Below are 17,838 nucleotides of genomic sequence, written 5' to 3' on the forward strand. Positions count from 1 at the left end.
TTCTGTTTTTCCTAAACATGGATATTTGTTTTTTAGATATAGTCATCCAATGTCGGTTTATTCAGATTGAGTCGCAGATGGGTAAAATTTCTGTTGATTCATTTGCTCTTTAATTAAAATATTTTATTTTGAGGCGAATTTTTTTTTTTTTTTTTCCTCTGGTTAAAGTGAATAAATCTTCATCCAGCCTGGACTTTGGGAATATTGGTACGGACTTGTCACAGACCTGTTTTTTTTTTTTTCTGCTTTTTAATCATTCTTTTTTTAATAGGAGTGTACACATCTGTCTTCATACCCAGCAGCTTTCCTGGCCCAAAACAAGTCCTTTGTGAGTTTCCCCAACTGAGCTCAACAGGATCTCAGTCAGCTGCGAGATTTATGTCATCTTTTTCAGTCCTGAGAACTGTTCCTCCAGCCTCATACATCTGGACTTCATTTGGAAGACATTAAGTGTACTAAAAAGCAGATTTTGGTAAAGATCTTTATAGATGATTATTTGGAATAAATAGAGGAAATCGAAATTGTTTCACATGAAGGTTGGTGATGAAATGATTTTTTTTTTTTTTTGTAGTTTTTTTTTTTTTTTTAAGTGGGTCTCTTCTTCAGGCCTCAGAAGATCAAAAAACCTTTCTGAATAGTCAACTGTTGCTAGGTGTCCGACGAATTTCACCGCAATATATCTTGTTAATGTACGTTGAGCGTTTCTTTCATGCGGCCAGGTGCTGCCTGATCCCACTTTATTAGATCGACTTAACGCATTGATAATCATCACAACAACTCCACAATGGTGAGGGCAAAGAATGAGAATTTGATGAACTGTGCTCCGAGTCAAACTATCGAAATATGTATCCTTATCGTAAACTAATGAAAGCAGTATATCTTTCTTTTTATATTGGGGGCTCCATTAGGAAATTTCACACTAGAATGGACCTGTGGTATGTTATTGTGGTCTTAAGTCACCCAAGAGAAATGAATTTTTCAGTTGAGGAATTGATTTCCATTATGAATATGGCCTTTGTTGTATTTTTAACAGGCAACATCCCACCATGGGTCGTGGTCCTCCTTCCCATGACATGTTAATTCATGCCAAGTGTTAGGGAATCTATAACCTCGATGTATCTTCACCTTTTCTAAATACATAGCAAATGTTATTCAGAGACATAAGTCATCTTAAAGGGATTATCCTTTTTGTACAATTGATGGACCATCAAAATGAGGTCTACGGAGGTCCAACACCCGGGACACCTTAAGGCAGCGCATCTCTAGGTATTGTCTACATACTGCTTACTTGCTGTACAAACTCTAGCGGCAAGTATAGGTCCTGAAGTCTATGGGACAGCGCTGCAGTACCTATACTCACCTGCTATAGTTTGTATGACAAGTGAGCATCATGGCGAGAGCCACAATGCCTTGGTACCGATGATCTTCAGGGGTCCCAGAGATCTAACAGATTTTGGAGCTGTGTGTGTGTAATTTTTTTAATTTAAAAAAAATCTTCCTTCAGATTTTTGAACAATGTTTTTTGCTGCCTGACCAAATTTCTCCATGCGAACATACCCTTAGTATCAATTAAAATTTTTGTCTAAGTCAAAGTGAGTGAAAGCAGAGAAAAATACTAAAGTAGTTGCTAAATCTTCTCTTGGCTGACAGCAGAGCAGTTAGTCAATGAGTTTAGCGTTACTTTTAAGAAGTCCGTTGATGTTCTACGATATTGTCGACTATGGCTTCATGCACACAACCCATTCCTTTCCTATGGCCCTGTACACACAACCATGTTTTATAATGGTCTATGCAGGGGACCGTGAGCCTAGAGGCAAAGCTCAGGACTAGTCTTGTTCCTTTCTGTTTTGTGGCCAGGGCTCTTTAATTGAAGTGTGTATGGGTCTATGCAGGGCACATGCGGCACACGGATATCATTCACGTGTCATCCAGGCTGGTTTTTCACAAAGCAGCATGTAGCCTATGAAGAATGGTGGGGCAATACATCTAGAATCTATTGAACCTCAATAAATTAGGACTGTACCTAGCATGGACCTGTTGGTTAGCAGATATGGATAACCCATCCGGCACGTGAACATGTGTTTCGCCATCTTTGTCAGGGTGTACCATGATAGGATAGTAACATTATGGCTGCTGTCCTTTATAAGGGTTAAATAGTTTTCTGAAGATAAAAAAGTGCATAAATGTTGGATTGTATTTTCCAAACAAGCTAAAAAGTACAAGTACAATATATTTATTTTTTCGCACCGGAAAACCTCTTGGGAATGGTATTGTTTTCCAGCCGCATGTGCACTATTGTGCAGTTTTGGCCATCAACCTCAGGACGCTGACAGGCATCAAAACTTCTCATCCCAGATGCAGCTGGAGATTTGCAACACTGCTGGCTCACCATCTTTTGCAGGCATCTCTCAAAATCTGTTCATGTAAAGCTGCCAATAGATATGAGAATTTTGTCTAAGAATACCATTTCCAACAATGTCACATGTATGAGACCACTAGGCAACTTCTGTAGTCAGGGTAAAGAAGGATGTGTTTGTCAGGTGTGACAGCCCCTCCCAAAACCTTTCCCTATCAAAAATCATTATGTGTTTGGCTAAGCTAGCTGAGTGTGGGGACTAAAAAATTGTGAGCCAAAAGTAATCCTATGTCTGTTATATAGGCCTGGTTCACATCTCGGTTTGGTATTTCGTTTGGGGAGTCCACTTGGGGACCCCCCCCGAACGTAATACTGAACGAATTTAAAAAGCGGTGAGCAATGAACACATACGGACCCCATTGACTATAATGGGGTCTGTGTGTTTTCCGCACAGTGTCCGTATGAGTCATGCAGAGAGAAAAGTGGTTGAAATACTTTTCTCTCCTCATGACTAGTGGGGACACTGTGTGGAAAAAACATGCACCCTATTATAGTCTATGGGGTCCGTGTGCTTTCATTGCTCACCACTTTGTAATGAATTCAGTATTCGGTTTGGGGGTCCCCGTACGGAATAAGGGTCGTATTAGTGAAAGTAGTGCAGATAGTTAAAAATAATAATTCTAATGTGCATACTGGGGTTAAGGTGAGTTTTCATGAAGGAATTACATTTTAAGGGCATTTCAAAGGTCTGTTTTGGGGTATTTTCAAGATTAAAATTGTACTATTGGCATGGGAGAATTAAGAGTTAAAGGTATACGATGAAATAACATTGCGTCTCCTTTGCCTAGTGAGCTGACTCTTGGGGGCTGGTACGTTTATAAATATTTGTGTTTGTGCCTTTTGATTATGTGCGCCTTTGATTATTTGCGCATACAGTTTTGGCAAGGACTAATAAATATTTTATGACGCACATAGCTTTGAGCAATAGATGACTTGTGATCTGGTTGCCAACTATCAAATTGAAGCGTTGTGGATGAGAATTGAACATCATGAACATCAGGATTACGTCTACTATTCGTGTTATAAATGCTCTGGGTGTGATCATGAGCTCTCGCCATGGTCACAGGCGATGATCTGTGCGTCCGTGGAATCGGGACAAGCATTCTCTGTTTAAGCTGATCACATCTATTCTTTGTAACATTTTTTGGACAAGCTTCTCTTGACATCAAGTCATATCTTAGAACTGAAAAATCTGCCAATAATTTTCTATGAATAATTCTAGTGTTAATATTGTAGCTGTTCAAAGTTGCGCTTTCACGTGGCCATGTTTATGGTATTTTCTGGCGTAATGGTAGTAGACCTCACGGAAGGATAGCAGGAAGGCTTATTGTTTATGAGACCTCTTATCCTGATTGCTGTAATGGCACAGGGGAACGGGATGGATGCTAAAGACAGATCTCTTAAATGATTAACAGTAACGGAGGCCGATAGATTCCTTAAAGGGACTCTATCATTTAGAAAACACATTAACACACTAACTCCACATTGGAATAGCCTTTATAAAGGCTATTCTAGTCCTACCTTTTTTCTGTCTTAGGCCGGGTTCACACGGAGTATTCTGGCTCGTCATTTGGTACGTAGACGCCGTATTTGGCAGCCGCAAAATAGCGCCGCGTGTACGGTACCGGCTCCCATTAAAAACAATGGGAGCGTATACGGCCTGCAAATCCTCCCGCGGCGTCTGCGTACCAAATGACGAGCCAGAATACTCCGTGTGAACCCGGCCTTATAGGCAGCGGTTTTTGTGTAAATTTGTTATTTGCAGATATGCAAATGAAGATGACAGAGCACAGGGGATGTTCCCCTTGTGCTCCAAGCACAGCAGCGTTATAGCCTTCAGTGTGTTCACTCCCTCGCCGTTGTATTTACGTCCCATCTGATGATGAGCTCCCTTGTTCTGCAGTCTTATGCATGCGCTGTCAGCTCAGCACATTTCAGGTTCGGGCAGAGCCAACAGCGCATGCTCCAGCAGCCATCTTGGTTCTCATCCTACACGAACATACTGTGGCGCAGGAGAACCATGATGTCCGCCGGAGCATGTGCTGTTGAATTTATACAAAAACCACTGCCTGGGAAAACAGAAACAAAGGTCGAGCTAGAGTAGCCTTTATAAAGGCTATTCCAACGTGGGGTTAGTGTTTTCTGAATGATAGAGTCCCTTTTACTACAAGGAGTCCTATTGTAGATCCATTAAGGACTTTTCCATCCAGGTTTTCTGAAGGAATCGGGCCGAAGGTTCCGGATGCAATCTGACGCTGTTGTGATCCTCAACTTAAAATAAGAAATAAGTTGATGTACTTTGGAGTTTTTCCTAAAAATCAGATTGTCAGCTCCAGTTGTCTGGAGCGTGATTATAATTGCTTTTATTTCTGTTCTGGCTCTCTGTGTGCCATGAAAACACTGCGCAGGTTTGACACTTAGCTTGATGTCCATCTATTAATAAGGCCATGGCGGCACACCTGGTATTCACGTAACGGTGACACTTCAATTAATTGTGATTATATTTGATTGCTGATCCCCCTCCAACAGTCTTCTGGACTTAGTCGCTGTAACTGGGGCGAGTACAAGGAATTAATTAATTGTAATTAGTATCAGAACAGATTTTGATGGCTTGTTCTTGGAAGAACATATATATATATATATATATATATATATATATATATATATAATATTTATTTATTTAATGGGCTAAAGAGGTTTTCTAGCGGATGACATCTCTAAACCGTCTAGCCGTAATGTACTAAGAAAATACAAAAAAAGGCCTTCTATGGTGCAGGATAGGAGAATTGGGAGTATAAAATCCCCTAAAGGTGTTATGTTCACCTTATTCTGTTGTGCAGCTGACAGGTACAATGCTCTAAAAGAGTGTTAGTCAATGGTAGCCAGCTGTAGCATTATTCATTCCGGGAAGTGATGGCACTACTGTCACTAATGTAGTGACCACCAAACTGGTGTTACTTAATAAAAGACTAATTGTAGACTACTACACCCCACCTGTAATCCGGGTACTCCTCAGGAACACTGACCATCTCCTGATTTGTCTCTTCTCCATCATGAAGATGGCCATAGGCACCCAGCAGTTCTTTGTCAGTTCTTCGTGAAAATAATGGTTCTCCTTCTATAAAACTGGCATGTTGAAGGGTGCGGTTTACCTACTCTACTTATACTTTGCCTTTGCAAATATTTCAGAATAGTTCATCAATATCCGATCGATTTGATACCCTAGAGCACGGGTAGGGAACCTTCGGCTCTCCAGCTGCTATGAAACTACAACTCCCAACATGCTCCATTCACTTCCATGGGAGTTCCTAGAAAAGCAGAGCAAGTATGCATGCTGGGAGTTGTAGTTTTGCAACAGCTGGAGAGCCGTACGTTCCCTCAACCTCAGACTCCTTTGATAGGAAAGGAGACAATCCCAAGAGTGTTCACCACAACCAAGGCCTTCATCGCATTGTGTATGGAGTCTGATGGGGAAATGGTACCCAATATTGGCCCTCCCAGGTCAGGAAGTCGATATCTGTTTCTGGAGAGACCAGTCGAATGATATTGTGGCTACAGATATGAAGGTCAGAGCCGTGGTTTGGTCCTCTACAACTTCTATAAGGACGGGAGAGCTGAGGTGTGAAATAGGCCTATATTTAGGCCATATATGTGTTCAAGATGACAACCAAGCTGTTTTTTCTTCTTTTTATCCATGGTGGGTCAGGCCGCAGATGCAGAGAAGTGGATATATATCTTTATCATAGGCCAATGTCTTCATGGCAATATGAATGTGAGCCTAACAACCAAATCAGAATAACTTCGGTAAATTGGAGGAATCCCATCTATGCTCCACCTTACTGAAATTGTGACCTGCATTTCTATGGTTTTACTGGATCACGTCTATTATTTTACTTTCTGAATGGTATATAAATAGGCTTTCTACTTTCTTCTTAATTTCCTCCATCAGTAAAAAAAACACTTTTTTTTTTTTTTTTTTTTTTTTTTTTTTGTAAGGCTGTAACAAAAACAAATTGTCACTGAGCTGAGATACAAACCAGTCATTGCTCTTTTTTTTGTTTTTTTGGCTGTAGAATGTTCTTTAGTTATTACAGATAAGCACGGCCATGTGTATCCGATTAAAGCCATGAACGCTCTGCGGAGAGTAATTATTTAGTGTAATTTTACTTCGCCGTACCAATTGTTCTTATAAAACGTCTAAATACAACTTACTTGGATTAATACAAAAAGTCTACAAAAATCCATTAGCAATAGATAGGACTGTTCCGAAATAACGCGGAGCTACTGCAGGCCAAAGGAATTAAAGTTTATTTTTCTTAATGTCTGAAATTAGAGCTGTTTACTGAAGACGCTGTTCACCGATCTTTTTTGGGATTTCCAAGCTTTCAGTATGTAAACTGATGATGACACTCACCCTTAAGGCCAGTGAGATCGTACACTTGAAGGACCACCAAGCCGGGAACAAAAAACGTATTTTGTGTGTGACGGTCTCAGTAGTATATAAAAGATGAGGTTAGTAAAGACGTAGAGGTGACCACATGGATTGGACATTTCTTCTAAATTCTGTCCATTATAGTGCAAAGTACTTTACATTTGGCCATAGAAATATTTATAGAATAATCTAAAAACTTTCTGTATCTGATACTTTCTTTATCTGAATATTGTAGTAGCTTGCTTGCAAAAAAAAACAAAACACTTTTTTAAAGTTTTGTTCTCTCCTACTGAATGGCACATGGTCATAAAACACTCGCCAAAACTTGTGTGATTTATGGTGGTGTTGTGTTGCCGTTTTTGGCTGCACAAATTGTAATTATGAAATACTTTAATATCCTTGAAATTCTGTGCCATTTGTCATGTGCGAATACATCCTAACATTTTATGACATATCTTTTGGATATATGAATTTTTTTTGTTTGGTCCCTTACTGCTGACGATAATGGGGTCCTTTGTTGTCCTCAATTCTTCTATGACTGGAGATGACTTTTGGTCCAGTGATGGGAACGGACAAGTTGTTCTTATGGATCTACCTCGAAGTGCTCCATACATGTGTTCCCAATATTCCTTGGTTATTCAGCATTGTAGCTCCATTTTTCAGCATATACACTAAGTGAAAAGTGCTTTTGTAGCGTTTTTTCTCCGGGCTTCGCTCTGTGCTGTAGATCACCTCACGTACCTGATGCCCAGGTCTCCTGAGGAAGAGCTGTCAATCAAATAATGGGGTGGATCTGGGGGGGCAATTGGGATTGGTTATCTGCAGTAAAGATCAAATACACTGCACCAAATACTCAGCTGTGAGGGCCATCTACTTCCAAAGACTCTCTGCCCACATCCCAGACTTCACAAGAAGAGGAAATGCTACATCTTACCGGGAGAAGAGGAGTCCACTGTGGGGATTGTTGCCCAGTACGTGTCCAGCTGCCACCAAATGAGGGGAAGCTGAGACCCTAAGAACTATTACACCCCATTATCACCCCACCTAATCAAACACCCACTCGCCCTAGGCCTGCCCATACCCACATGTCCCAAACAAGAACGACGAGACCCCAAGGACTATTGTACTTCCGAACCATCCACCCTCTCCACGCCCACCCCCCATTCCCTCACCCCTAACCACTCTTTGCTTTTGTAATGCCAAATATATATTTGGACGTGCCAATGAAGCTTTTTTTCAACTTTGAGCAAACCCAAAGGAAGATATAGCACCCCAGAAACCCTTTTCACCTTAGGCTAGGTTAACATCTGCGCCGGATTCTCCGTTGTTCGGGAACGCCATGTGGTTCCCCCTCCAGTGTACATTAATGCAGACACTTTCTGGCATTGTATGTGACCAGGTTTAGTACGTCGAAATGTAGACATCTCTATAAACACTGATAGACCAGGAGATCCTCTCTGCGATTTTATAATACTAAAGGAAGTCCCTGTAAACCGTGTTTGAGCGTGATTTAGAGGCCCTGCGTGACACAGTGAAATATATGGAGCGTGCCCTATAGCCCTATAAAACATGAATTCAAGTGGACATTTTTATTGTGTCCAAACATACATTCAAGCCCATGATTGACAGAAGGAGAGATAGAAATGAAATTCCCTAAAGGAAAATTTTACTTCACGCTGATACGTCCGCATATTTATAAGACGAGTCGAAGCCAAAACAAACAGCGTCCTGCTGGCATCTGCATTTTGGCACCGCTGAAACGTCTAAAACAAGTAATACATAAAATTTTTAACAACATCTGTTTGAGAACCTGCGGGAATTAGCTCACAATGCAATTGTAAAATGTTTGTAGAGTGAAATATCTCTTATGTATTTGTGTAAATAATGGCAGAGAAGTCCTGCGCCTTAATGAACTGGAGGGCGCGAGCATTCCCCGCCATTTGCCAATCTGTTATTAACCTTTCCTCTGCTCCGGAAAATGCCAGATGAATTTAGTTACTCCTCAAGGTTTCGAGGCTGAGGGTTTCACATCAGCAGGAGACAGCTTTTCAAACACTGTTCAAGGGGTATCAAGTATAATTAAAAAGCTTTACCCTCCCAGCATTTTTGACACCGTTGTGCCTTTGGCACCTTGCTCCATTTTGTTTCAGGCCGTAATCATTGGTTTGACTCCTCCGGCGTTGTGTTAATGACTCCCCTGGGTTTTGTACATTGCATTTTAGAGTGTTGTTACCTCATTTGCCCCTAACATATCCCTAAGAAAGGGTTTTAACAGTGTAATGTGGAAAATACAATTTACTATTGCATCTGTGCTTTATTTGTAAGACAAAGAACATGAATAACCTCCAATTTATAGGGTGTCTATAGCTTTATATGGATAAAAATGAACTGCTGCAAGCCAACAAAATATGCACCGCTTTGCAAATGTGCATGAGATCGACATATAATGTAGATTTTATTACAAGCAGATACAGTAGAACATGTTGGGCTGTGGAGTTGGATTTGAATTAAATAACAATAAAAAGATCTACTCCAACTTAAAACCCAAAAAAATATTAGGGCGGGTTCACACCTGCGCCAGGTCTCCGTTTTGTGGGTTTCTGGACAGGAGACTGAAACCCGGCAGTCAGTTTTCAAATCCATTCACTTGAATGGGTTTGCAAAGTGACCGCCCGTGAACGTCTTTTCCATGATTTAGAGGATCTTTTACTTCTGTCTGGCCAAGGTTGTCAGCCATCTATGAAGGAGTCAGAGCTGGCTGTAGAACAATAGAGGAGTTATTGGTGTGGCCTAGAAACTCCACAGCTTGTATAGTCATAGGTTAGGTTACCCGTGAAACCCATAAACTATAAAGGTGCCCATCGGGTGTTCACTGTTTTTATACCAAAACTGGCAGAGAGAAGTCCTCAGTGTGGAACATTTCTCTCTGCTGATTTCTGGTGGTTTCTGCACCACAGCCTTAGGCACCGGTATTCTCACTTCACGTGTATTTTGCAATATATGCTTCAACCATATTTCCTATTAATAAGAGTAGAGGCTCTCAATCCTGTAGGAACTCTAAAAGTGACCATTTTATGTACTAAAAAGTTGCCTAATATGTAAATTTTTGCCCCAAAGATTCTCTTCTCAGGTATTTCCTTTTGTCCACTGTTGGTCATTGCATGGTTGTAATATCTGAGGAGACTCATCACCCACCAGTTGTTTCTGTAGAAAATACTATTCCTTCCAAACTACAAAAAAAGTAGTTTTGCTGTGGGAAATAGGGTTTAAACACTAGGCCGCACTGGCTCACATTCACAACCACTAATGTTTCTTAGACTTTTATGAAATCCGTAGTAGGACAAGGAGTAAGCAGCTGCCTAGGGCACCATTATGGAGGGACAATTTTTTTTTAACCTATAAATTTCTAAGTTCGGCCTGGCACATTGGAATACTAAGGATTTGGGTGGTAAAAGGTGTGATAGGTACATCAGAGATTGGCGAAATATTCTGAAACCTCCTCCTCTATGAGAACTTGTCCTGTGCTTTATCCATGGACGTGCCTTTTGTACACACAGCACAGTTTGTGGAGCCAAGGTCTCTAAAATTTGCTCTAGGAGGCCAAGTGAATAGTAGACACCATAAAGTAAGCGCATATAATGAGATTCTATTCTATCTCCGTTTACATCTTGGGAGACAGATTTGCATATTTTTCCCATGTTCCCTTGCAGTGGAGCAACTATGGCTGTATAAGTCTCCACACACCTGAAAAGGTGGTCTCTCCCTAAGGAGTAACATTATCCCCATAATCGAGATTCTATTGGTAAGCTTCATTTGTAAGAACCTAGAGAACCTAAGTACAAAATAAGTGTCGTGACCCAATGCTGTCCTTAAAAATTGAAGAATTCGACCATTATGTCAATATAGAGAGTCTGAGCGGGGGCAAACCAGACAGAAGGGTTGATGGATGCATTTATGGCCATCCTAATGCACCTGGCATAACCAACTTTCCCTGGGCCAAGGATGTTCTTATTTCTTCTTAATACACCCCGTTTTCTCATCCTAAAACTTTTTCAGTCTCATTAGGGATTAAGAATGTTATGTAATGGGATGGTTAGCGAATGACATAATTGGGGTGGAGGATGACGTGAACGGGTGTGGATTGACAACTTGGGTCTAGAAAATCTAAAATCTTTGCAGGAAAAAAGGTAGGAAATCCACAATCCCAAAATAGTTTCTAGCCTGAACAGTATAGCAATGGCAAACCCACAAAGTGATGTCTGTATGAAAGATGTTTCCTATGTTTTTTTTCTAGATGGCTTAGACATAACTATAGATATGAGAGAGAAAGATAAATAGAAAATCATAAGGTAAGTAGATAGATATAGAGAAAGGTAGAATTGTGTATAGTGAAGGATGGGTAGACAATGAAACATGGAAGTGATGGAAAAGAGAAATCTATATGGATACATAAGATACATGTCGTGATGGTTACATAGAACAAAGAAAAATAAATAGGTGTAATAATTGGTGCGCAGTCTGTTCCTGCAAAAGTGGATTTGTGAAGATAATGGCAGACAGATATGTCAGTAATTCAGCAGCCAATATTGGGACACATAAGCCCCATCCCGAGAAGAGCCTCTAGGGTCTATTTACTTTTGGGTAGGGTGACGTGATCCTCACCCCTTTTGCAGTCTGGTTTACAAAATTGACCTGGCAAAGTAATCCTTGTCGGCAGGTATGAGAAGAAATAAAGGAGGAGATTAGTACAGACTGGGATATATCTGGGGCACCACGGTGGCTCAGTGGTTAGCATTGCAGCCTTGCAACGCTGGAGTCCTGGGTTTGAATCCTGCCAGGAACAACATCTGCAAGGAGTTTGTATGTTCTCCTTGTGTTTGCGTGGATTTACTCCCATTCTACAAAAAAACATACTGAAAGGGGGAAAAAATAAATACATTCTTAAATATGCTGTATTAAACTATGAGAGAGCTATGATATATATGTGGTTCATATTAAGTCTGTCACTAGAACTCTCCCAATATCAACCCAGCCCTGCAGATAGATAGGTTAGGGTTCCCCTTGTGAATCGCTGCCTGTACTGCCAAGATATCAATGTTTTTGCAAATTTAGACATGAGCTCTTTGGTATAGGGCGGAACAATTAGTTGAAAAATAATCAAAAGGCAGCTCAATTAATCGGGGTGAACTTGCTCACATCAATTATCATGCATCCATGCCAGGCTGCCTCACACTGTCATTGACCAAAGAATATAGTGACTGTAACTGTGCTAATATGTCAATAGCCAAAACCAAAATCCAGTGACATAGCATGTCATATAAACAAGGACGTGATATGTAAAAATGGGAGTGTCCTAAAATGATTGTTCATTAATCGTAATCGAGGAAAAATGTTCAATTATTTTTTGATTTGATACTTTGGAGCAATGAAGGCCTTTTGGCTCAACTCTATGGAGCAACATCAACACCCTCATTGCTCCAAAGAGCTCATTTACATATAGACAAAAACCGTGATATCTCTGCAACGGAGAGACCGATTCAGAAGGAGAAAGCAGCATTTAATTCAGCTGACACTAACCTGTCTGTCTGCGGGGTTGGGTTGATATGCTGGCTTCTAGTGACAGACTCCCTTTAACATGATGTATACTTTTAACTTCAATTGTTGGTTTTCTTAGTTCTACGTGCTGTTACAGTTGACCGTAGCTATATTATAAAGCTCAGTCACTTCTCTCTTTTGTGTCTTCTCCAGGCAGCTTTAAGTGCCTTGAAACAATTTTCAGAACAAGGACTAGATTCCGTGGAAGGTGCTCTTATGAAAGAAAATGGACCATTTGAGTAAGTATATGGGTTTGCTATTTCACATCTTTTTATACATATATATTTTTATATCCATTTCAAAGATTTCTGGAAAAAAACACTGGTGTCCAGTTAGTTTAAGCTGCGTGCTTGCTTGTAGCCTTGTTTTACATAGAGCACCGTGACTAGAATAAGTACATGGTCATCTACAAGGTTTAATGTAGTAGGAAGAATAGAATAGGAAAAATGTATCCAGATCATTGTACAGGGGAATAGAAGGCTCCCATAGCTGCCAATCACATCCCAGCAATCTTATTTCCAACTTCTGTTGGACAGTAAAACAGCAACCAGATGAGTTTCTATGGTCCTCTGTTACATTATTTTGGGGAGCATCTCCCACAATGTAGTTTTTAGATTCTTAGGAGAGAGAGTTACCTTAAGATAGAGAGCTAAAATGTTATCCTGAAAGGTCATTGTCGTACATGAGATATTTTTACAAATAACTTAATTTTGAGCATCAAAATCCATCACACTGGAGAGAAGAAATGTAACCGGATGTATACGTACATATCGCTCACCTGAGACATAAAGGAGTTGTACATTATTACAAAACATGCATGCTTCTTCCAGAAACCGCACCACGCACGAAGTGAATGAAGCTGAGTTGCAGGGTACAGTAGACCAGTTTTTGGAAGAAAGCAACCATGTTTTTTGTAATTCTGTACACCCCTTTAAATAATACCATTTCTGCAGGACTCCGTTTCAGGAGCTGTATCTGGACCTATATTATTGGAGCATGTCCAGTAAGTCCTCCAGCTGTGTCAGGGCTCCCCCACATTGATAGTCAAAGAGTGGTGTTAGAATATATTCACATTGCAGATTTTGAGGAGGGAACCACCTTGCAAACTCCACCATGAAAAGATCTCCTACTCCCCATTTACCACAATGGGAGGATCAGGCAGAATCTGAATAAAGAACGGGCAGGATTCTTCTTTTTTCCGCTAGCTGTATTGTTTTTCCAGCGAGTTGAAAAAAAAAGTGTCTGTTTCCCATTGAAATTGATGGGAGGTGGATATTTTTTTGGAGGATTCTACCATGTGAAATTACCGTTACCTTCCCCTGTAATAATGGTTGAGTTTGAAAGTTGGGAGACCTCGGCCGACAGTAATCTAGGTATGGGCTGTCCAAACCAAGGAACCTCTCAATCTATTAAATTAATTTGACCCTTGAAATATCAGATTTTTCTCTTCATTGTTGGAAAGATTGTGGGTTATAACCATACTTGGACCCTTAGAGTATTTTGTACTAAAACAGATATCTATCTTCATATATTCAATTCCTTGCTTAAAGGGGTATTCCGGAAATAACAAGATATTCCAAACTTAATACAATATCTGGGTTCTGAGTTCCCCATCTGAATTTAGCAGTGGTCACATGCCGCTGGTACCTCTCCATTCATCTCTATGGAAGAGCTGAAGAGCAACCGGGTACAGCTTATAACCTTTTTTGTCAGTCCCATAAAATAGAAGGGGACAACAGTTTGGGATCCCCCTCCTTGTGATCATTGCAGGCCCCAGCTGCCAGATCTAGCTCTTATCCCCTATCCAGTGGAATACGCCTTCCAGTTTAGCATATTATAACATGGTACAATTGTCATTCTTTATTTATCATGGCAACTAGGGTTGAGCGATCGGGAAAGATCGGATCCCGATCGTCGATCGAGCAAATTTCACGATCGGGATCGGCTGGAAAATGATCAGAAATCGGATTTTAAAATCGATCCTGAGATCTCAAGATCGGCTCAACCCTAATGGCAACATCAATGTTCTGTAACAACCGCCAGTCTGGTTGTCACCCAGGAGTCCCGTAATTCAAGAAATGGCTTTTTAATAACTCGACAGGGATTTTAGCTTTTTATTTTTGAACATTACATTCAATTCAAATATTGATATTGAAATTCTTACTATTGGATAGTAATGGTGGAAGGTCTCCTCTTCTATCCCACGAAATGTTACATGATGGACTATTCCTATAGACAGGTTTGTGTTTCCTCCATCAGAGAGGTCTCCGCTGATCTCATCATCATGCTATCTGAACATAAATATTGTTGTTTCCTTTCAAAATGTCACCCCTTGGGTTGACCTCTGAATCTTCTGTGCCATCAGCTAATAAACATGTCTAGAGATGAACAGCCATGGGCCCTAAAGCCTCTTGTTAATGTATTAATCTTTCAGACAAGCCAAGCACCGTGGAGAGAAAGCAGACAATACGCAGGCTAACTCAGGCACCAGCGCTCAGGACTGCAAGGATTCAAAGGCCGTCGTCTAGGAGCTTCGCGGCGGCCGCTGCATCCTTATAAACCTGTCAACACGCAATAGGGTGTACGTGTACAAGGAAACGAATCACTAATACCATTAAACAAGTCTTATGTGAAGACAACACTATCCTAAAGCAAGAGATAATACACAGTACTGTTTATACTAAGAGGGGGATATATTAGCGTAAAGTACTTCCCCTGCAACTTGAGGCCACATCTTTAATTTAATTGCTTTGAGACGACCGAAACCTGATCTCACTAGTGCTTCAACTTAGAGTTTATTAGCAGAAGTGTTAAGAGAAACCAAACTTAAATTTAACCAGATAAAAACGGTAAAAAAAAAAAAAATGAAAAAAGGTTAAAAAAAAAAAACAACCACATTGGTTAGCGTTTTAGTGTTCTGTTTTACCGATATACTCATTCTTTTTGTTTTGTTTTTAGTAACCGCTTTGATATTTTAAGACTTAACCAATGACAGTGCTTAGTGCTTGTGAGAGTCGTAGTTGTTGTCTTCATATATATCCACTGCTTATCTTTTTTCTAAAGCAAAACGCAGTCTGAAATACATTTACAGCATTTAGCGAGAAGATCCGAACTAACGGGAATAAAAATAAAAAAACCACACAAAAAAAAAAATTAATTCAAATCATGACCGACATTTGCTTAAAAAACATGAGCTGATGTTTGTAGCATTAAGTCACAGTGTGCCCCGGAGTCCGCAGTTTAGGTACTACCCGCCCTGTAACTAGGAAAAAAATTTCTTTTACAAAGTTTACGATTTTATTTGTCCTTTAGCCTGCCCTTCACGCTGTCGTGTGAAAAACATTTACACCCATTGTGTTGTAATGACTCACAGTTACATCAACTGAGTGTTTTTAGTACCTGCATTCTGCGCTCAGACATCAGCTAGCCCAATGAAAACAAGCATGTATTAGGGGGAGGACAGACACTGTCACATGTCGCATAAGGTTTTGTTTCTGACTCTTGTACCATCTTGTTTCGGGACAGTGTATTATGGCCAAATGCAGTAAAACCACATCAGTTCATGTGTAAACTGGCTTTGACTTTTTCTTTCACACTGTTTCTAACCTCTTGGGTTACAATGTAAGAAAAACTGCTGTCAAAAACAGGGATCGGTCTGTTTTTTTCGTGCACCAAATTTGGGATTGGTGAAAACAGACAGAGATCCTTTGAAACAGACTGTCAAAAAAGATGGACAAGTAAATTGATACTTTCAAAGAGTTCTTTGTTGCCATTGTTGACCTTTTGCATGAATATAGCGCAAGACCTCATGCACATAAGCTAGAGTACATCCAATGGGCTGAGTTTACAGAATACACTCGGATAACACTCAGAGTGACAACAAACTTTATTCCATGATACTTTAAGTATATGGGGGCTTTCGATCCATTCCGATGACATGGCACGGATATGAGTAAGGAATTAATCCATGACCCCATAGACCTTAGTGCATGACGAAATGCAAGCAGGTGTGATCTGAGTTGATTTCACTGCAATCTAGGCCCCACATTGGAAATAGACTCGGTTATGTGCATGGGGTCTAGCACTACTCTGGGTTTGACTTCTGAGGCCACATAATTGTCTCAGCAAGGTATCATGTGGATGGCTGAGAGATCTTTACATGAAACACATCTTTCCAGAGGTTGCTGTTGCTGCCCAATTCTAAACTATGGTGTAAAAGAGATATATAAGAAAAGTAAACCTCGTCCCTTGATTTTTAGCAGATGAGCCTCTGCCCATGTTACAGGTTACTCTCCTGCCCATGGTACGGAGACATGTATGCTTGGCTGTGTCTAGCATGCTTATGTATAAGAGAAAGATGACTGCTTAATAATTATTCAGCCGACCGCTACGGTAAATCATTTGTGTGGCCAGTCTTAGGCCGGTAGCACACAACAGAATTTGGGCAAGGAAACTTGGCCATCTATACCGGACAGACTTACTGGCGTGAACCAAGCTCAACTATACTGAACTCAGCAGTTCATTCGAGCGGGTTTTATTCTTGTAAATCTGTCTGATGCACAGACTGAGTTCTTTGGGCCGTATTCATCCACTTGATCCTGGACTTGGAATAACTAGTCAGTTCTTATACATTACAGATAACTTTGCAGAAACACAGCTTTTTTTGTTGCAAATTTTGTTGTGGCTTTTTGAGCCAAAGCCAGGAGTGGATTGAGCAGAAGGGAGAAGTATAAGAACTCCCTATATATCTCCCTTTCCTTTTGTAGCCATTCTTGGCTTTGGCTCAAAAAACCGCAACAAAATCTGCAACAAAAAAAGCTGTGTTTCCGTAATGTGGGGCCATAGCCTTAATCCTGAGAAGCATTCTGAACTTCAATGACTATAAGGCAAGGGCCACACCGACATTGGGTACTGTAAATATTGCAAAAACGTTGAGCAGTGTTCAACCCTTTTACCCATAGAAGTCGAGGTTGCGACACCCACAAGAGTTCCAATGTTACACTATCAGGAATGAAGGAGTCGCAGGGTGACACATCCATCTTTGGTCATGCAACAGGAGTCATGGACAAAGTCGCCATGTGGCCTTAGCCTAAAGCCGGGGAGTTTGGAGACACATGTTGATGCTCTATTTACTTAGTGGGGCATCTATTGCTGCTCATGACTGGGGCAAGCCATAGCAATGAACAAATAAAAGAACACCATATACTTTATTTGGTATTCACCAAGGCATTGACAGGTATTCACATATACATCATAAAAATGGATACTTATTCTGGAATAGTGGATGGAGAGATGCAACAAGCTTTAGTAGAGCACTATGTATCAAAAATCTAAAATAATCCTGCCTTACATGATTCCCCACTTTGCCACACTATGATGGTTTTCTGCAGGTTTG

General features: G+C 40.5%; 1 protein-coding gene across 4 annotated transcripts in view; it reads left to right on the forward strand.

The window, feature by feature from the left end:
* Positions 1 to 16,014, forward strand: part of STAU2 (staufen double-stranded RNA binding protein 2) — a 186,768-nt gene extending 170,754 nt beyond the window's left edge. For all 4 annotated transcript variants that reach the window (XM_075270414.1, XM_075270416.1, XM_075270415.1 and 1 more), the window contains 2 exons: positions 12,597 to 12,682; positions 14,878 to 16,014. In XM_075270414.1, coding sequence (XP_075126515.1) covers positions 12,597 to 12,682; positions 14,878 to 14,971 — 180 coding nt within the window. In that variant the 3' untranslated portion in view covers positions 14,972 to 16,014. The remainder of the gene's footprint in view (positions 1 to 12,596; positions 12,683 to 14,877) is intronic.
* The last annotated feature ends 1,824 nt before the right edge of the window (positions 16,015 to 17,838 follow it).

This window comes from Leptodactylus fuscus, chromosome 4, assembly GCF_031893055.1.
Source record: "Leptodactylus fuscus isolate aLepFus1 chromosome 4, aLepFus1.hap2, whole genome shotgun sequence".
In the NCBI taxonomy this organism is placed as follows: Eukaryota; Metazoa; Chordata; class Amphibia; order Anura; family Leptodactylidae; genus Leptodactylus; species Leptodactylus fuscus.